This window comes from Amborella trichopoda, chromosome 8 (assembly GCF_054954075.1).
Source record: "Amborella trichopoda isolate Santa Cruz 75 chromosome 8, AtrichopodaSantaCruz75HAP2 v2.0, whole genome shotgun sequence".
Lineage (NCBI taxonomy): Eukaryota > Viridiplantae > Streptophyta > Magnoliopsida > Amborellales > Amborellaceae > Amborella > Amborella trichopoda.
The window spans coordinates 36,886,640-36,908,921 of NC_142343.1; the positions used below are offsets into that span (position 1 = coordinate 36,886,640).

The following is a 22,282-nucleotide window of genomic DNA, read 5'->3' on the forward strand; positions in this document are numbered from 1 at the left end:
GTTGTACATCTCCACTTTGCCCACCCAGCTCTAATTCTATGAGCGATTATTCCTCAATCTCTCTATTTTTCTAGATTATTGACTCAAGATATCGAAAAAGCGATCTTTTCGGCATTTTTTGACCATCAATCTTAACTACTTCATTGTCTCTACTCTTATAATTACTAAAGTTGCATTTCATGTATTATGTTCTAGTCTAGCTATTTTTAAAACCTTTAAATTCTAGAGCATCCTTCCAAAGTTCTAACTTTTTGTTGACACCACTGCAAGTCTCATTAATCGAAACTATGTGTCTATGAACAACATACATGACAGTACCTCATATTGTAGGTGTCTAATTAAGTCATCCATAAAGACAAAGAGGTATAAACTCAACGTTGACTCGTGATGTAGACGTATTGTCACCAGAAACTTACTTGTCTCTCCACTAGTTGTTCACACGCTAGTTTGTGCTCCCTCATCATATCTCTCACCAAGTTGATAATAAGTATATGGAGACTTCTTCTTCTTTTTTTTTTCCAGCACCTTCATATAAAACTATTTTTTAATTCCCAATAATGGAATGGATCGTTTACATTAAATTTTAAAAAGATTTTTTTTTAAAATACATATAAAGTCAATAATTTAATACTTTATATTTTTCAACTATTTCAACTCACATTCGCGTATATTTGGATATTTTGATGGGTATTTTGGAAAACTTTCCCTTTGGTGAATAACAAGTGCACAATCCGAAAAACTTTCCAAATGAATCAAAATATATCTTAAGAATTCACATTTTAAACATAGTTTTTTGTTTTTAACATAAGCAAATGCTCAATATGATTGTATTCATGCCTAAGAGAGAGACTGGCAGAGAAGATACAAGCAGAGCATTTGTATCAGTTTAGAGAGAGAGAGGTGCGGGAGATAGGTAGGTGGCATTTGTATTATTATTAGTTTGGTGCGATTTACATAGAGCCAAGGCTCTAAACAATCAAAATAAATTGCACCTTCAAATAGTATCGAGGAATGTAATTTCGGTACTAGAAATCTTTGTAATAGTCTTAACTCTTAAGATATATTTTCATCTTTAATTATAAAATTTAAAGCTTAAAAAATAGTATAGATCGGGCAGATCTATGAACTTGAAAAGCCCAAAAATTAACGGTTCAAAAAATGTGTTACAAGATGCACTATTTTCAAAAATTGAAATCCATTTTTTCCTCATGTCTATGCATCTTGATGTCAAGATGATCAATTTGAAGGCATTTGGGCATCAAAACAACCTATTCTAGTGGAATTTTTGATGTGGGCTCTAATTTGATTGTTTAGAGCCTCAGCTCTATATCTAACTTTTTCCTTATTAGTTTACGTCTAAAAAAATGTGGAGTAATTGATTAGAGTTGTTGGTGGCTATTGGAAAAGACGTGCTCAAGTCACGCCCACGCTCAATATGTGGGTAAGAAGCAGTCGCCTTTTGAAAATATCAAAACCCTAAGACGTGATCAAAGACATTAAGTTATCCATTTTTGTATATTTAGTCAAGAGAGAGAGAGAGTTTGAGAGAGAGAGAGAAAGAGTTAGAGAGAGAGAGATTTGTTTGACTGTTTATTGGGATGACATTTTACATATCATGTGACAGATAGTAGCAAAATTAAACCGTTGACGAGCTCTCTTTGTTACTGAGGGAGCACACTACGTTTACTCCCTATAATATAAGGTTTATTTGAATTTTTTTTTTGATATAAAATTTTAAGAACCACCTAAGAATAGTTAGATGATTATTTTTTAAAAGAAAAATTTGGATGCTGAGTTGTCTAATACTTAGATCTCATCTTCCAAAAACTAGAGTCACTTTTCAATCTTGAGACTTTTTTTTTCCAAGCACAGGGAGAGTACAATATGAAGATTCTATTTTATTATTCTATAGGTTAAAATGGTTAAATCCAAAAAAATTAGCATCTTTGGAGAGAGTCATTGGGTTTTTATCCGAAGCAGTAAATAGACAGTATGCTTAAGCGCGAGCACAAAGTTTATTGGGTTGGTTAAAAGGGGCGGGAAACACTCATAAAATTAAGAAAAAAGAAGAAGTTTATATAGAGCCGAGGCCCTAAACAATCAAATTATATTCCACCTCAAAAACTTCACTAGAACAGGTTGTTTGATTCCCAAATATCCTAAAATTGATCATCTCGACATCAGGATGCATGGACATGAGAAAAAGATAGATTTCAAGTTTTCGAAATAGTACATCTTATAACTTATTTTTGGACCGTCAATTTTTAAAATTTTCACTTTTCTATAAATCTACTTGATCTACTCTTTAAATATAATAATTAAAGATGAAAATATATTTTAAAGTTATTACGAAGATTTTAAGTATTGAAACTATATTTCTCGACACTATTTGAAGGGGGCTCTACCTTGATTGTTTAGAGCCTCGGCTCTATACAACCTAAAAAATGATATTGGACGCGGTAATAAGGCGAAATTTCATCGCAGTTACATTCTTGGACGTGATGACGTGGTATCTTTGGGTCAATGTCAGGCTTTGAAGTTTGAAAAGAAGATAAAGTATTTCAAATTTGAAAAAACTACAACACGCAGGCGCAATGGAGGGAAAAACAGAGTAAAAAATTAAAAATAAAAAGGCGGTTCTGAAACTTTCTCCTCTCTCTCTCTCAAACCTTCTCTCCTGTCTCTCTCTATCTCTTTCTCTCTCTAAAGCACTTCTCTTAACCTCGTACCTGAATTCTCTCCTTGTTTGCTCTCTCTCTCTCTCTCTCTCTCTCCATAGGCTTAAGAGCTGTAATTGAGTAGTTTTTTTCGTATTCTCCCCCTTTCTCCTTGATTATTCTTATTCGTCTTCTACTCAATCTGTAACTTGAATTCCAATTTTTGAATTACTATTGACAAGCCCTTTCTTTGGTTTGGCATCAAATCTAGCTGGAATTACCAATTGGTTGTAGGCTTGAAGCAAGAGATTGAACAGGTGAGCCAGATTCTCTGCTAAAGGTGAAACCCTCTCTAAATTGTTTTAGTGAAACGAAGGGTTGCATATGTATTAATTTGGTTGTGATCTTGTTGCCAGAAAATCCTTCAGTGTTTCAGTACGCGGACTCGCAACTCAGCCCCTGCTGGAAATGATTAAAAGCACCTAATCTTTGTTAGAAAAAATATCTTAGCTAGATGATTTTAGAAATACATATTTGTTTCATTTATATGGTTTTTATGGTGATTTTGTAAGTTTTCCCTCAACATGATCCTATTTTTTATTTACTGTTCTGAATATTTCAGGGTATAAATCGCAATTTTCAATAATCCATCTTTTATGTACATTTTTAATTATTTTTAACAATTTTTTTACTTTTTTTTTTAAAAAAAAAGAAACTTTTTTTATCTTGTACACTACTCGGTCAAATCCAAGAGCCAGCCTCTTTTGAATTCAATCTGAACAGAGACCCTCATCTTCTGCAAAATTGAACAGGAAAAAATTGAGTTTGTGTTCATATTATTGTTGCAGAACTGAAACATTGGGCAAAATTGGTTCGATCTATTGCATAAATTTGAAGAAGGTCATTCTTAGTACAGTCGAGTTGGAAATGGAAAACCATTGGAAACTATTTCAATTCTGGTCCTATGGTGTCTTCTTTGTTGCACTATTTCAAATGAAGTTGGAGGTTTGCTGGTCCCTGAATCCTGAAGGTATGGTTGCCAAATGATTGTTTGAATCATTGTGAATTCTGTATGTTTGTTTCTTTCTTTAATTGTTTCTGTTTTCCTGGCCATACAATATGCATTTGGATTGCTTAATAAATGTCTAAATGTTGTAAGATGTATAAGGCTTTTTACCCACTTGAATACTACAAAATACAAATGAAAGTGTGATGCCATTTATAGCGATTTTGATCCATTCATTAAGATCCATGAAGCATTAATGCCTTTTATTTTTGCATGTTCATGAGACATTTTGTTCATGGGGATACAGTTAGGAAACTTTAGTTTTGTATGCAATTGTGTAATTTGTTTGGATTGGAGCGATGCAAGATAAGCCTTTGGGTTTTCACAGTCTCCATGCAAGAAATCATGTCCCATTATGGGATGGTACTAGTCAAGTCCCAAACAAAATTCACATAATGAACATTCTTTTTAACTAAAGATTTAACAATAGTATGTTGTGATACATGCGCTTAGAAGCATTCTCCCCAATGTTTATGGGCTTTCTTTTTTCTTGTAATATATATTTGTCAGTTACATATGCAATCCGATTGTTGCTTTCATAGTTGGAGTATAAATATCCTTTGCCTCCTTGATGGGTTGTACTTTATGCTTCGGTTTATTCAAATTCAGCCATTATTAGTGAAAAGCAGTCCTGGGAGTTCTTGAGTTTTTCAAGGTGATGGAAATATATTGAATCACGACTAAGATGAATAGGAGCATGGCAATCATATGGTTCACAGATGAGTCATATGTCACTGTCCTTTCTTTTGGTACACAATATATCGGTATTTTATATAGAGTATTCAATTACTACTGTAACATTTATATGCATCTCTTAAATAGATTATTTAATTATTAGTGCAACATAGCTTATTCAGTTATTAGTGCAACATATATTTTCATGCTACAATTTGTATATTGCAGTCAAGTTCAATGATGTCAGTTTTTCATTTAAAGTATTATGTTCCCACAACGTAATGCATTTCGTACTGGCACATTACCCTATGATTGAACTCTAGGCAATCAGTTTGTTTTTCTAACTCATTTCTGTGTAATTTAGCTAAGATTGTTTTGTTTACTTTTAAATATGGATACTTTTGTCATCAGTAAGCAATTGATTTGTTCTTCCTAAGTTCCTCTTAGTTATTATGAAGTCATGGAGTACTAGATAGTTATCTATTGATCCAAATACAGGATTCGCTTTGCTGAAATTTCATGAGAGAGTGGAGACAGATCCGTATAATATGTTACTTAGTTGGAACGGCAATGCTGATGATCCATGCACGTGGTTTGGAGTTCTGTGCTTGGATGGCAATATAGTCATGCTGTAAGTAATGCGTGCCCTCTAATTCCTTTAGCTTGCACTTTGAACATTTATATTTAGTTGTTCCATCAACTCAAAGTGAAAATTTCAAAGTACCTAGGTTAGATTTTCTAACGGTACAAATTCTTCCATCTGATCCCTTTCATAGAAGCATTTAAGCACTTACTTATGATGATTTGTTTTGATTAAAGCAAATGTGAACTAGCTAGTAAATTAGGAAATTAGTACTACCTCAGTGAAGAAGGGTCTACTTTTTATCAAAAACAAAAATTTTCATAAAATGTTATTGCTTTTCTTCTTCATTGAGAGATAGCATGATTTGACATTTTGATCAGTGAGGTTAGGTTTGATGTGGATACTTTGGATATTGTAAGTGTAGTACATGCGTCTGACAATTGTATGATATTGTTCTAGCTCTATATGTTATTGTTCAATTTTTGACATGCCATTGTATGCATGACCATTATAAATTCTTTGCCATGAAGTATTGTACTACAAAACAGTACACATTTAGTTCCAATATAATAATCTCTAATTTAGATTATTTCAACCAAGACTGAAGGCTAATCATCTCCTCAGTTCACTTCTTAACTTGTTAGGAAAAGATTCTCCAAACCATTCCAATTAGGATATTTTTCATTTTCCCATGCTCTGAACTTTTATTCTTTGCCTCCTCTCAAAACCATCGTTCTTTAGTCTGTTTATCAATAATTGTTTCTTTCCCCAAACTCTTAAACCAAATCCTGTTTATCCCAAATTCTGGCCCTCTCCTGAAATTGTCATACTAGTATCTTGACTAGGTTGAAACATTTTATTGGGAAGTTCGAATTGTGGAGAAATTGAAAAGTGGTTTTATTAATTTTCGTTTTCTTCTATATTTGTTATTTCATTATTTGAAACCACTTCACAATTGCAACCTTGCAAGTTATACATATGTGAATGGCATACCTGCTTCCAAAACTAATTTCCCCTTGGTGATTCCTAATGGAAAATCATGTTTTTTGTTTACTCTGGCTTCTGATCTCATGAGCATTTTTCAATCATTATGTTAACTATGTGATGTAGGAAAACTCTAAGAAACATAGAAAAATCAGCAAGAAGCACCTTGACACAAGCAATTTTGGAGAAATCCTAAGGCTTTCTCCCACCTAGGGCTCAAGCCTTAGGCTTCTTTTACAAGACAAAATTTTTCTTTTCTTAAAGAGGAGTACATGAATGACTTTCAGCCCATTCATGCTCTTATTTATATTGACAAATTATTGTTTTGAGCAATATTTATCCATACAATTAACCTTTGACTAAAATGTCTTAACTTAAATGTAATTTTCGTAGTGACGGTTTTACCCCTGTGAATAGTACCCATGAACAATACTTGTGAATAGTACTCATGAAACAAATAAAAAAAATCTATAAAAGCCTCATAATTTCTAAAAACTAAAAACTCTATAAATAAACCCTAAAACTAAAGTTATAACACACGACCTTTAAAGTTGAATAAAAATAAAGAATAGGAACAATTTTTTCCTCCATCATTCTCCTCTGGTTGGAGAAAACTCGTCCTCGAGTTTTGAAGTGTGTTAAGATAAAATTGGTGTTAACCCATCAACATTTTTCAACTCGAATATTGTAAACATGATCATAAGATTTGTGGGTTACAATTTTGATCAAAACACGAAGATTGTGCATTGGAACTGAGAAACCTTCGGGAAAAGGGTCATTGTATGTCGGTAGAATATTTTTAATCACATAAACTTATTGAAATTGCATCATGTTAGCCATGCAACGTTGCTGAATTTGCTCAGGCTTAGCTCTAGGACACACCACAAGTGTATCTTTGAGATCAGCGATTAAACCAACAACTTCATCCTCTTTCGAAATATCTTCACCATAATCATGATCCTTATCATCAGTGTTTCAAAAAGCGCTAGGCAGGTCCTAGGCGGCTTGGGGGGGTCTAGGCCGCTCAGTGCCTAGGTGGCCCAGTTGAAACAAAAAAGACTCTATAGTCTCTAACAGTATATATAGTGTATAAAATATAAGCATTAGGTATTTAGGGCACATTAAAATTCAAAAGTTTACTACATAGTAGCGGCCCAGTTGAAACAAAAAAGGACTCTATAGTCTCTAACAGTATATATAGTGTATAAAATATAAGCATTAGGTATTTAGGGCACATCAAAATTCAAAAGTATACTACATAGTAGCACACACTCCATAAGCATAACCATAAGTTGGTCCATATCCAATTAAAACTTAAAATTTACCAACCAAATTACCAAACCAAAGTTACTAAATACCAAACCAGTGGTACTACAAATCCACTATCCAGAATACATAACCAAGAGAAAGAAAACAAAAATAAAAGTAATACTTGAAGACTTAAAAGAATCTTCAATCAATGCTCAAAGTTTAATCATCATTCATCATCAGAAAAAGTAGGATCAGTTGTATTTGCATCATATGCATCAGAGTCGTCACCCTCCTCGACATATTGGTCCTCTTCCTTCGTTTCTTCTGAATCTACCTCTTCTTCCTCCTCTTACTCCACCGTCGTCCTCTATGCAGAAGATCTAGTAGCCTTAAGAGGGTCAGCTGATGTCCTTGAAGCATCCATTACCATGTCCCATGTCAATCCTTCATGCCCTTCAACCTCATCATCATCAACCAACCACTCCATAGCATTATCTATATTTTTTGATCTGAGGGGGTCTCTCTTATCTCTCTTAGCGAACCTGTCCTTCAAGAATCGACTATACTTGACATAGACTAGGTCATTGAGCCTCTTTGATTCAAGCTTGTTCATTTTCTTTGTATGAATCTAACAAAATCAAATGAAACTAATTAATATAAATTTTAAATAATTAAAATTATTAAATATATATTAGTAATACTACAAAACAATCAAAACTAATAAGTAATTAACTACTAGAGTACTAAATTACTAATAAAATTATACAAATTACCCTTACCTTTTCAAAAGTACTCCAATTATGCTCACAATCGGACGAGGAAGTGATTAGGTTTAAGATCTGAATGGCCAACTTTTATAAATTTGGAGAACTACACCCATGTTGGCTCCACCAATTGGCTGCAAAGATATAGAACAAAATCATAAATAAATAATAGAATAATAAAAATGAAACTTGATTAACTGAACTTGATGAACTTAAGCATATTATTACTACCTAGATCTACTTTGGTCTTTTGCCTTATCGTCATTGGACTTCTAAAAGACTTTAATGAGCACTTGTAATTTATCAGCTCATTAGCACATATAATATCTTCGATATTCGGTTCTCATCATCATCAAAATTTTGGGTTTTCTCTCTTTTGCATTTCTCCATAGCCTCATATATGTATTCCATAGAAGCCTTGTCACTATCAACCATTCGAAGGATTGACAAGAGGAGAAAATACCTTAAGAGCGCTCTTCACCCCTCGCCAAAAAGCTTTAAAGGGTAATATCTCTCACCTTCTTTCAAACTTGATCCTTGAACCACTTGCATGCTCTCCAGTCATCCGAGGTAAACATCTTCCCCAACTGCACTCTCCTCGAATGTATGCTATCTAGGCATAAGTATCAAGTCACAAATCTTGTGACCCCAGGCCTCACAATCTCTTTTTTTTTTTGTAAATCTACGCATCATGTTGAGGGTAAGATGATGGCTATAAATGAAATTCGTAACTAACTTTACCTTCTTTACTGCACCTGCTATCTCAGTTAAACTGGCAAGAGCCTCATGCATGAGGTCTATACAATGTGCGGCACATGGTATCCACAAGATTTTAGGATAAGCTATGTGCAACAAATTAGCAGCAGCAACATTAGGAGCAGCATTGTTTGTGACAACCTATACAAAAATATGCTCCCCAACCTCGTTGATTCCCTTCTCTATAACTTGGAATATGTAATGGGCATCATGGATATAATCAGATGCATCAATAGACCTCAAAGAAACAGTCCCTAAATGACAATTCACAAGCAAATTTATTTAACTTCTTATCTTCCTATCAATCCAAGCATCAGTCATAATAGAAATTCCATATTGAGCCTATGCATCCTTCTTAACTTCTACAGCATCCATTCATGATACTCACCACTTTTTTCAAAAAGAGGTTCTAAAAGTTCATATGGGGTTGGGGCTTTCATCTGAGGCCCAAATTGGCCAATTGCCTCTACCAAGGCATAGAAGCTGCTTAGGCGAGCGGTATTGACAGGAATGCTCGCCTCATAAAACCATGTAGCAATAAAAAAAGCAGCTCTATCTATCTCTTCCGTCTTCATTCTATTTTCAATAGTGGTTTGCTTCTTTGTTTTCTGTCTTGTGACCTCAGGATCAAGCTAGGGCAAAAAACTATCCACAAGGCCTCTAACCCGAGGCTTCTTACTCCCAGAACCAGAAGCAATTACAACTCCCTCTCGTTTCCCCCTAATAATGGATTGTTTTACTTCTTGACATCTCTCCTCATCCTCATCACTATCATCATCATCATAATCACCAAACCTAATCTCAGCTATGGAGGCAAATTTATCATCTTTTATCATTTTTACCATACTAAAAAAATTGGTAATTTCCTCTTTAATATCATCAAGAGTCTTTTTACATGGGGCAACATCCCCCCTGATACCGGCGATATGTTTCTTGAACCGTTTATGTCCCTTTTTGTATCATTCTCATAAAACTTGCATCTTATGCAATTTTTATCATTAAGATCTGTGTTGTAGCCATATTTCCAACCAGGATCACCACTCCTATTAGATCTCGAAGAAGACATCTCAAAATAATACGACTTATACAAGCAATAAAAAAAAAATCACTCATTTTGGTTGCTCAATCTCCAAACTTCTACCTCAAAGATGCTTCTAAGGACTCAAAATCTTCCAGTAGATTTATAAAACTTCACAAATTAAATCTAATATCAATGGGTGATGTTTTGATCAATTTCTCATAACTTTGAGAAACCCTTCGATCCTAAAAAAAATCACCAAACACTAGTTTGTTGGAGTTTTCTCTCTCTAAAATGGGTTCTACTGTGTTTTAGGTTTCAAATGAACCTAAAGCCCACATTTTTGGTCTCTTAGTATAAAAAATGACACAAAATTCTCCTAACGGGTAGCTTTTCTGCCTTTGGGCAGGGTGCAATCCTTGGGTGAGTCTGGGCACTGGGTGGCCACCTAGGCAGGTCTTGGGCACCTAGGCAGGCGCCCAGGGTTTTTCACCATTTTTTGATGCTGAGGCTTGGGCGATGCGCAGGCCTCTTGGACCACTTAGGGGCCGCTTAGGTGTTGGGCGGTATGCTTTTTGAAACACTGCCTATCATAGATTGGATCTCCTAAAAGATCTTGTTGTTCATCTGACTATATATCAAAAATTTGTGGTGACTCTCAATCTACAACTTGTTTACTTTCCATGCAATCTGTGTCAAAATAAAAAAGCTCATCCTTCAAATCTAAAATCCTAGAGTAATGTTCCCCACATCTAGGTCTTCTATCACTATCCTCATCACTCGACTCCACACAAGGAGCACAAAAGTGAAAAGGCTTGTACTCGAGAACCTCTTGGGCTGAAAGATCAGATCATGCCCATTATTGAGGGTTGTGAATTGCTACACCAGCTGCTGAACTTGCCTTTCAAGTTTATCAATTCTGTCATCTATGAGATCACGATGTGGATCTACGAAAATTCCCCTTCTATGGCCCCTGCTTGCTGCCATGGGTTCGTCGAAATCACAAACCCTAGGTAAATAATCAATAAAAATGCTGAAATCAACAAAATCTAAGTTGTTTTGGCAAACTTTGACAAAAATCAGTAAACCCCAGGCCCCACTATAACTTATCCTCTTTGTTGTCGACCTAGGGTACCAAAAGAAGTGATGTATGTGCTACAGTAACTTCAGTACTTGCTACAGTACCTTCTGTGTAGATCGTGGGCTCTGATACCAATTGATACGAGGAATTTGAGGGAATAGCACAATCATCAAGAAACAAAGCTAAACACAAGCATAATTCAAAGAAACTTAAGGTTTCTTCTCTATGTCCCAAGCTAGGGTTCCATAAGCCTAAGCTTTTCACTCTTGTTACCGTAATTTTTTGTACTTGCTATAGTAACTTCCTTGTAAATCATGGGCTCTGATACCACTTGATGCAGGAAAACTCGAAGAAACATAGAAAAATCAGCAAGAAGCACTTTGACACCCAAGGCTTTCTTCTACTTAGAGCTCAAGTCTTAGGCTTCTTTTACAAGGCAGTTTTTCTTTTCTTAAAGAGGAACATATGAATGACTTTCCAGCCCATCCATACCCCTTTTTTTATTGAATATTTGTTCATACAATTAACTTTTGACTAAAAGGTCCTAACTTAAGTAAAAAATTCGTAATGATAGTTTTACCATGTGAATAGTACCCATGAACAGTACTCTTTGAATAGTACTTGTGAATAGTACTCATGAAATAAATAAAAAATCTATAAAAGCCCTAGAATTTCTAAAAACTAAAAACCCTAGAAACAAACCCTAAAACTAAAACTATAACATATATCCTTTAAAGTTGAATAAAAATAAAGAAATGAGGACAAATTTTCTCTCCATTAGTATGTGTCAACTTATAAATTTTCATGTAATTTTTTCTTGGACCATGTTTCAACATTTTTTATTTTCCTTCTTTTTGAGGTTTTTCACGATCAATGAAACTGATTAGAGTGGGCAACTATTTGATCTTTCTCCATTTTGAGTTTTCAATAGGTAGATCCACTTTCCTAGTATACATGTTCAAATATAAAATATTGTTGAGTTCATCGTAGGTAACGTAAGGTCCATTGCTACTGATCTTACGTTTTGGAGCACATTTCAAGCGCACTCTATGCCCGGTATTTTAGATTGGCTCTAGGTTTAGTCAATGTTTCAAAACCCAGATCGTTGGGATGGATAGTTCACCCCACAAATCCGTGTTTGAATTGGGGATCCAGATCGTTTCGAATAGGTAATCCTGAAAATTAAAAATAAATAAAAATAAATAAAAAACAAAATATGTGTGGGGATTTAGCTGAACTGAAGAAAATATTAGATAAGCTTAATAAATAAATAAATAAATAAATAAATAAATAAATAAATAAAGATATATATAGGAAGATGTTAGAAGATGCTAGAGTGAGCCCACTAGCTCACAGGAAAAAATGAGCCCAACGGCCCAGATTGAATCTGGGTTGATCTGACGAACATGGATGTTCTGTAGTGTTTGAATTTTAATTTTTTTTTTCAAATCCAAATCACTTGAAATTTAGAGCGTATGTACATAAAAAATAGGTGAATCTTCAAAAAATATCAAAAAAATATTTTACATGAAATAAATTGACCAAAATACCCCTGAAAAGTTTCGGGGGTATTTTGGTCGTTTTTTTTTTGAATTATTTTTTTATATTTTTATTAGGTGCGGCTTGCAAAGAAGAACACGGCTTGCAAAGAAGAACACACGCCTAAAATTTCAAGTGATTTGTACTTGTAGAAAAAAATTAAAATTCAAACACTACCAGACATCCATGTTGGTCAGATCGACCTAGATTCAATCGATCTAGATTCAATTTGGGCCATTGGGCTTATATTATTCCATGAGCTAGTGGGCTCACCCAAGCTTTTTCTACATATATATATATATATATATATATATATATATATATATATATATATATATATATATATATATATAAAGAGGGGGCGAGAGGCATTTAGGGAGGAACCGGTCTAGGACCCATACCGTCCAAGAACTGGTTTGTTTCCGACCAATTCTCCATCTGGATTTGTGATCCAAATCTAAAATCATCGGGTTTTAAACATGGGTTTAGTATTTTTTTTTAACAGGCACAAGTTAGTTTATCGCAAATTGCAACTGATGTAATGTTACCTGTTATTTAAGGGTTGTACTGCATTTATCATTGTGTTGATGCTCCTTGTGGTTCTTCTTCCTTTATGCTGTAGAAGCCTTGTGGGGAGAGATGCTATGGCATTTATCATTGTGAGTTTCTAGATTCCTACGCATTCTCATTTACTATAATTGCCATCACTTAATGGGAAAGACTTAGTTAAGTTTTATGTTTTTGTGAAAGATATTTACAAGAACAAAGGAGACATACAGAAATGTATGAACTATTGAGGGATCAAGCTTATGAGCTATACTATGAAGCTCTGAGAGAGAGTGATTGAGCAATGACTAAGTCATGAAACGAGAGTATCCGAAAACCAATTTGGATTTGTACCAGGAAGGTCAACAACGGAACCTATTTTCCTACTTAGGCAACTGATTGAGATGTTTAAGGTGAAGGAAAAAGACCTCCACATGGTCTTTATTGATCTCGAGAAAACTTATGATAGAGTACCTCGAGATTTGATTTGGCCGGTGTTGGAAAAGAAATGAGTCTCCGAACACTACATCTACTTGGTGAAAGGTATGTACGATGGAGCGCTAACTAGTGTAAGAACATCTAGTGGAGAGACGAGTGAGTTTTCAGTGACAATAGGTCTATATAAAGGGTCAGCATTGAGCCTATACTCTTTGTCTTAGTTATGGACAACTTAATTAGGCACCTACAAGATGAGGTACCGTGGTGCATGTTGTTCGCAGATTACATAGTTTTGATCGATGAGATTCGAAATGGAGTCAACACAAAGTTAGAACTTTGGAGGGATGCTCTCGAATCCAAAGGTTTTAAAATTAGCTGGACTAAGATAGAGTATATAGAATGCAAGTTTAGTATTAATAGGAGTAGAGAGGAGGAAGTAATTAAGATTGACAGCCAGGAAGTACCAATAAGGCCGTACTTTCGATATCTTGGGTCGATAATCCAAGAAAATGAAGAAATTGAGGAAGATGTCGCACACAGAATTAGAGCTAGGTGGGCAGAGTAGAGATGTACAACTTGAATTATATGTGATCCACACATACCAATGAAGCTGAAGGAGAAGTTTTATAGGACAACTGTGAGACAACTTTGCTCTAAAAGGTGGAATATTAAGCAGACAAGAAACAATATACCCATAAATGAGTGTAGCAGAGATGAGGATATTGAGATGGATGAGTGGCAAGACAAGAAGGGATGGAATTTATAATGAATCCATTCGAGAAAATTTATTTGTGGCACCAATAAGCGATAAGAAGAGAGAGAGTAAACTTAGGTGGACTGGTTATGTGTGGTTCAAACCTAGTACATCACCTGTTAGGAGGTGCGAGTTAATTCAAGTGGTTTGAAAAGGCCAAGGGGTAGGCTTAAAAGGACGTGGTTGGAAGTAGTCGAAAGCGATATGGAGACTTATAGCCTCACTGAGGGTGTGACCTTAAATAGAGCAGAATGGAGGACCATGATTCGTGTAGTCGACCCCAATTAATTGGAAAAAGGCTATAATAATGATGATGATGATGATGCTTTTGTGAAAGATTTGTTTAATTGTCTGATAATGGGAGTATCTCCACTTATTCTACTTAGCTTTTGAAGTTTTCTCATACCATGTCTACATAGGTTTTGGAGTTTTCTCTTCTTCCATAGACTAGGAATCAGTGCTCTTACAGTATCTGAAAGATGGGATATGAAAGTCAGAAAATTGTGTCTAAATTGTGCATTCGCACTTGTCAAACACATTTTGAGCTAAAATAAATAATTTGAAAGGGGGATGTAATTCACAACATTTATTTTGTTTGTGGGAACTGGGAACTCGGGTTACATCTTTTTTGTTTCGTACTTTTTTGTTGTGTTTGGTAATGTAAAATAGTTTATTTCCATATTTGAGAAACTGTGGGCAAAATTTTTTGGGACAATATGAATTTGAATGTGTTTAATATGCACTTGAATTTTAGGTGTAGGGTCAGTCTAAGATATATTGAAATAATGCACAGTTAGGGGATTTCTTGAGGTCATAAATATAAATGTTTTAACTTTTCTTCATGCCAATTTGCATGTTCCCTTTTTCTCTTTAAGATGATGCCTTTATTTGTGAAAGGTTTTGATCGATATTTCCTTAGGATTTTTTTACTTTTATGTTCTTATGCAATTCTCATATCAAATGGCTCTGCTTACAATTCTCATTACCTCTATCACTAATTAGCTATATCACTATCATCATTTTCTAAACATCCATGCCATGTTCCATTCTAAAATAAGTCTGAACCTTCATTGTTTTGGTTTTATTTGTTTGTATCTTACTGAGAACAGGTGAATCTATGATCACCATTTGATGCATATAGGAACACCGAAGTCTACTGTTTTCATTTTTCAGGAACTTAAAAGGGCTTCATCTTAAAGGATTGCTTGCACCAGAACTTCGAGACCTTATTCACTTAAAATATCTGTAAGCTTCTACTCATATTTGTGAACAATTTGCAAGTAAAAGGAGGGAGTTCAATCTATGTAGAACATTGTTTTGGAGTTTGTCAGTCCTGCTCCTCTCCTCATGTTCTTTTCTGAGATGCACACACGCACACATAGATATGGAGTTATACGACTGACCTCCATGTGGTGAACTTGTTGAACTCTATATATATTATTATTATTATTTTTTTTGACGCTTCATTCTCATACCCCTTTGTGCAAACTGCAAACTATTCTTGTTGAGTGGCACATTATGTCATTTGTCACAGGTAGGAGGGAGATTTTGGTAAAGGACTAGGCCATTCATTAATTGTTGGAAAGCATTAAATCTCCCATGTGGAGGATGTCATGACCCATGTGGGAGATGTCATACCCCTCCAATAAGCAGCAAGTTCTTTGTCCTATGGACAGAAGTTACCCTTGGTTCTGATAAATGAATCATAAGGTGCCTCTCGAAAGAAAATACTTTGTACTAAGTGGGAAGGGCAATAAGATATTTTTAGTATCATGGTGCTAATTTAGTTCAAACTTGAATGTCAATGTTTGGTACCAGGCCTTTTGTGTTCAAGTTCATAAAATTGACGTCATGTTTGCCATTGTTCGCATCCAGATATTCAGCTTTGTTTTTTAATCTATATCCATATCTTCAACTTTGATACAGCATTCTTGTATATCCCCTTATTTATCTATTTATTTATTTTACTCTATCTCAGTTTATGAGTTCACTTAATAATTGTTAATATTTTGAAAAATATAAATTGGCCATTGGTTTCGTTTGTTGACTCATTTTATTTTGCAACAGTTTCCTGTGAAATGTGTAATTATTCCGCTGATTTCATGGCAGTATCCTAAATAACAATCATTTCTATGGAAATATTCCAAAAGAGCTTGGAGAATTGAAGGAGCTTGAGATCGTAGATTTAGGACACAATAAACTGAGTGGACATCTTCCATCTGAGCTTGGCAATATTTTGACATTGAAATGCCTGTGAGTTGATTCTATTGTAGTCTCCAAGTTCTCAGAACATTCTTGTGACTATGACCACCAATATAATTGTATATCCTGGCTTCTACAGTTTTCTACACAACAATATGCTCCATGGTGGCCTACCTTCAAAGATTCAAGAGCTTAAAATGCTTACAGAGCTTCTAGTTGATGATAATTTATTATCAGATTGTGCACAAGGACCACGCTACAGAAGTAAAAGTTCTGGAAGCAGGTAACAAAATGTGCCCAATTCAAGTGAAAATCAGTTTTCATCTGGGATATCAGAGCTTTCTAAAATTTTCCTTGTCTAGTGCTCTCGAAGTTTGATCATGTTTTGTAGATGGGATTTCTATTGCTAATGTTTCTGTTATATTGCTCTTCAAATAAGTTCTCCTCGTTAATGAGTAGGTTAAGGTTTACAATTATCTATTGTTGTATCCCTGCTTTTTTTCGTTTGTCATTTGTATACAAGAGTTTTGCTGATTCATTTTCGTTTTGCCTAATCCACGAATATGGGCATGTAGATGCAAGTTTTGACTTTCATTGTTCAATCATATAAATAGAGTCATCTTTCGCTTGAATACAAGTTAAATCATTTATTCTCAATGTGATTAATTTACAGCCACTCTTTTTCTGCATAAAATATCATCAACAAAACAGGGAAAACTCATTGTGATAAATCTGTGATATTTCTGTCCACTTTACATTATTTCATTGATGAATTACTTGATTTAATAACTGTCTTAAGCTTTATTCTTTCCTAGGAACATGGCCATAGCAGTAGACCCTGTACAACGCAGATTGCTCCAAAATTCCAGGAATGTTCTTGCCCCTCGTACAAATGATTCTTCACCGAAGGAAAACGAGAATCCTCCCACGGAGAGTGGTATTAGTCCACCTCAAAGAAATCCGCCCTTATCAGCTCCATCTCCATCCCCTGCACAATCGCCATCAGCATTACATTCTCCAAGAGGAAAGTTTGAATCATCCCACAATAATTCGTCTTCATCTAGTGAGCATTCAACTTCCGGTTCTACAGAAGCTGATTCTCCTATCAGGTCACCAACCTCTAACCCCACAGCTACCTTTGTTGACAGTCCACATAACTCGGAAAAAATGTCACCTCGATCAGACAAAACTTCATTTCCAAGAAAAATATACATCTCAGTGCTCTCTGTGGCAGCCTTCCTCTTGATCGTGTCCTACATCTTGTTTGTCTTTTGTCGTAACCATGGAGTAGTATCCATCAGACCATGGAGGACTGGATTGAGTGGTCAATTGCAAAAAGAGTTTCTCAAAGGTTCTTTTCCTTTCTACCTAGTTCCATTACTTTGCATTTCCCCCCCCTGTTCTTGCATTTGAAAGTGTTAAAGCCAGTTTGATTTGCAGGTATACCTAGATTGCAGTTCTCAGACATAGAATCTGCTTGTGAAGATTTCAGTAATGTTATTGGTTCTTCCATGGATAACATTGTCTTCAAAGGTACTCTGAATAAGGTTGAAATAGCAGTGATATCTACAACAGTAAACTCTGCCAAGGATTGGTCCGAAAACTCAGAAGGGTGTTTCAGGAAGAAGGTGATTCTAGTGGAAACTGAGAGTATTTCCTCTTGGGAAATTCTACCGTATTGCAATAGAATTCGAAACCATAGTGCCATTAACATGTAATGAAATAATGTACAGCAATCGGAAGAGAGTGGATGCACCATGAGGTCATGTCATATTTCGGGGGGTTCCACCCTCTCTCCATCATTATCAATCATTTCATTGCACAGTGTTAACACCATGGTTTTGTATACCACATTGTCTATTCTCTCCATCATCAGCGATCATTTCATTGGTTTATACTAACTATATGGTCCATTGGTCTCTAATAGTTAGTTTTATGATTGCAGATTGTTTTGTATTCACGGTTGAATCACAAGAATTTGTTAAATTTTCTTGGATATTGTGAGGAAGAGGAGCCTTTTGTAAGGATGTTGGTTTTTGAGTATGCTTCAAATGGGACTCTCTGTGAGAATCTACATGGTGAGAGCATTTTACAACTCCTTCCTCTTAAGTGCTCTAGTTTCCAGATCACATGAGAATGTAATGTTTTTGGAATTGCCATCCAGTAGTTCTTCGACAGAAGCATGCAAGCTCACACACGTGTGCAAACACATGCACATAAACACATGCAAACACATGGCAACTTTCAGATGATTGATCATCTATTTTTCTTTTTTCTTCTTTTTTTATTAGTTCTATTGACTTCTACATGGATTATTATGCTGAATAATAACAAAGTGGATATCTCCCATATGGTACTTGTGCCAATCCCGTGTTACGCATAGATTTGATGACAGATTAGTTTAGCTGAAACACTGATAAATACCTCCATATAGTTCAAATCACAAACAGACCCCTAGGTTGTCCATAATATTTGTTGTTAATACACCCATATATATTTTCATAGCCTAGCAGTTGATGTCGACATCTATGTTTTAAGGTTCTTGGTCAGTTTTGGATTGACTCTTTTGACTCAGCTCACCAGTCGGGTTGAAATGCTTCTGATGAGTGAGAGGAACCCGTGCTTTCTTCACTCTGGGAACTGACACACTTGGAAGTGGGTCTCAACCAATGGAGAATAAGGCATTTAACCATTTAGAACATTATTTCTGTAACAAAATTCTGTCTTTCCTACCATGGATCCACGGCTATTATGATAGTTTGATCGACTCTTATGTCATCCAAATATCACAGAAAACAAGGCTCAAAGCACAATTTTAAATGCCAAAAGATTCTATGCTCCACACGAGCATATCTTCCATTCACTCCATCAAGTAATGCCCTATTTATGAGTGTTTTTAGGACCGCAAATTTTGGGATATAACATTCTCAACCTGGTTCCCTACCCCCCAAAAAAAAAAAAATTGTATGTGCATGAAAGAAAGAAATGAAGTCTTAATATTGAATTGAGACTGTCTAACTTTTGAATGGTCAGATCCAAGTGTTTAAGAACTTAAAGTGCTTTCTTTTTTGTGTTAAATACTCATGTAATGGTTCTAAATTGGATTCTAGAATTTCAGATCCAACAATCTTCCTATGTATCTCTTTACTTGAAGGAGTAAGTGTACAGTGGTACAGTATATGCTCCCAAGCTAGCAATGCTATAACAATGTGGTCAAGAAATACCCGACATGCAAAGAAATAGCAATTTTCTTTGAGCCAATATAGGGTGTAAATAGAGTCCATATCCAGAAACAATTGAGGGGGTTGGGCTTCAGGGAGGTGCTATCAGGATAGTAGACTTTGAATTTGCAAAGGTGGAGACACAATGTCCAAGTGTGATCTTATCACCCTAGTTATTTCAATGGGAAAAATTCCAATAATCATATTGCATGCCTTCCTAGATAGCCATAGCAATGAGATCAGCTCAAGAAGTGAGAAGCTTTTGATATTTCTTGAGAACATCTAGAGGTTAATATTTCTTTTTCATACACCTGAAAGTCATTAAGTGCTTGAAATTTTTAGACATCATTTCTAAAGTCACATTCATTACTTAATCCATCTGATAATATGGCAACTTTGGGGAGTCTGTCGATAAACCAGAAAATTTAATAAATGTAACGGTGGATGGAAAAATAAGCTCCTTTTATCTGAGGTGAAAATTTTTTTTGTTTCAAATATGTCACTTGGTAGGTTTCTCAAGTATTTGTCTTGGTGATGAGATTCTGAATATCGAAATACCTACTGTGAGTCTGTAGTCATGATCTGCACAAGAACGTTGGTTTAGCCCAACACAGAAAAATGATTCATTGCCTCTGGAAATTTTTCGTAATCCCAGGATGTTGGTTTAGTCGAAATTTAAATTCATTATTATTATTTCTCATAACCCCCCCCTGCACCAAAAAATAAATAGAAAAACATTGATATATCAGAGGCTGTTTTTTGTAATCTCGTTTATATGGTGAGGAATTGATTTGTGGATAGTCAACTAATTTTTGAGAAGTCAAGAAATTGATGGTACTTTGGGCTTCCTATTGAAAGCAAGAGGATAGCCATTTGAACGTAATTTACATTGAGTCGACGCTGATGTGAATCTCAAATAGTATTTTACTAACTTGTTTTCGTTATTTCTAGGTCCGGCATCTTTTGATGAAGTGAACCACTTGACTTTCTTTTTTCTCATATTCTTTTGCAGATCTGTTAAGGATTTTGAATACTGATAGACCAAAAAAGTTCTCTTGTTTTATTGATCTTTGATTCTCCACTTAACCCATCTTTGGGACCTTCACAGAAAGCCAATTTTTCTTCTCACCTGACACCAGACATGCCGCTATATTCTTGAATATATCCACCCTTAGTTCTCAATAATGGACTGTGGAAATTAACATTATACAAGTGAATATCCATTACTGTTCAATACAGTTAATCTTCTCCGTCTATCATTGAGAATGGATGCCAGCTGTGTACCATTGACACTCTTGATTTTATTCTCTCATGTCCAAATAGTTATTATTTACTGTTATTCGCTTGGTTGGTACTAATAAAGTAGTTAACCACTAACCGTTCTTTGCTGAATTTTTGATTTGCGGTCACAGTTAAAGAAGAAGAAACTCTGGAATGGACTTCCAGGAGAAGAATCGTGATGGAGGTGGCATGTTGCCTCAAATACTTGCATGAGCTGAACCCACCCTTACTCCACACTAACCTCGACTGCAACTCCTTCTACTTAACAGACAACCAGATTCCCAAGCTCTCACTAGAACTCGTCCCAAGAGGGACTGAAGCTTCCATCAATATAGAATGTATGCATTTAGATTTTGAGGAAAATGTCTATAGTTTTGGCTTGATTTTGCTTGAGATGATAACTAGCAAGCACCCTTATAGGCCTTCAGGGAATGGGCTGGCGGAGTGGGCCATTGGTGTTCTTAAGGGAGATAGGCCACCACTTGATTTAACAGACTATGACATGAACCCAGAGATTGTTGTAGCTGAAGTTGATGGAGTATGCGAGGTTATGAGGTGCTGTATGGATAGCGATTGGAGTCGGAGGCCAACAATGAAGGAGGTGGTAAATAGGTTGAGAAGTGTCATAAATCTAACACGCGACCATTTGGGATCTTTGAGGGATCATATTAGGCTGGTGATGAATGAGGGTAATGAAGACTGATCAAGTTATTTGATTTTTCTTTGCTTTATCAGTTTTAATTTATGAGGTTTGGTTACTTCAAATCTCTGTGGCAATGTATATATTCTTCTTTCCCAAAATGGAGAATGTATAAAAAATTTCATTCTTTCTTTTTAGTGTTCTTGGTTAGCAAAATCAATTGCTAGATGTGTACAGTTTTTCTTTTCTTTGTATGAATCTAAAGAGACAATAGTAGGATTTTCTTTGAAATTCTTCTGGTCTTGGTATAATACTTTTTTTACCTGTAAATGAGAATCTATAATTTTCTTTCTTTAGGGAGTTATTTGCCAGGCAAATTAAAAAGGCTTTGGGATTTGTTTGTCTGCATTTAAAGCGATGACAAGAACTGGAGATTTGGATCTTTTGAATTAATGGTGCCGATTTTTTTTTGGAATCTTGAGCTTTTTTGCTATTGTTTATGGAGGACAGCTTTTTCCAATGGATCCGGTTTCTATGCGGCCAAGCCCGCATAAGTAGAAATGCGGGCCTATTAATAAATCTATTTTTGAGATGGATTTTTGGACGTAACTTTTAAGGACATGTAATCTCTAACATGATGAATATATTAAAATAGGTAAATTTAAAAAATTAGAAATAATAATTCTAATAAGACAACATTTAGATCATTAGTTTCTATTGTTTTTAAATGGAACACCGAGTTGCATCCATCTTTAAGATGGATGCTTTACACTTTTTGGATTGTATATGTAGTCATGTGGTCTAGCCTGAAACAATTTTCTTTTTC

The 22,282-nt window shown here is 35.2% G+C and overlaps 1 protein-coding gene across 14 annotated transcripts; it reads left to right on the top strand.

Annotated features, from left to right (window-relative positions):
- Window positions 1–2,569: 2,569 nt before the first annotated feature.
- LOC18437112 (protein MALE DISCOVERER 1) lies at window positions 2,570–21,747 on the top strand. Of its 14 annotated transcripts, none has more exons than XM_088874314.1 (12): window positions 2,578–2,974; window positions 3,074–3,148; window positions 3,506–3,687; window positions 4,897–5,029; window positions 15,286–15,357; window positions 16,222–16,365; window positions 16,454–16,597; window positions 17,130–17,665; window positions 17,755–17,942; window positions 18,260–18,392; window positions 20,948–21,154; window positions 21,237–21,747. In XM_088874314.1, exons 3-12 carry the CDS (start codon window positions 3,585–3,587, stop codon window positions 21,305–21,307), a joined length of 1,731 nt encoding a protein of 576 aa, XP_088730440.1. In that variant the 5' UTR covers window positions 2,578–2,974; window positions 3,074–3,148; window positions 3,506–3,584; the 3' UTR covers window positions 21,308–21,747. The 14 variants fall into 14 exon arrangements, 12 of the variants coding, with proteins under 12 accessions (XP_088730441.1, XP_011624460.2, XP_088730440.1 ...); XM_020669015.2 differs by having other exon boundaries at window positions 2,581–2,974; window positions 3,074–3,224; XM_088874316.1 differs by having other exon boundaries at window positions 2,700–2,974; window positions 3,074–3,092.
- Window positions 21,748–22,282: the final 535 nt, after the last annotated feature.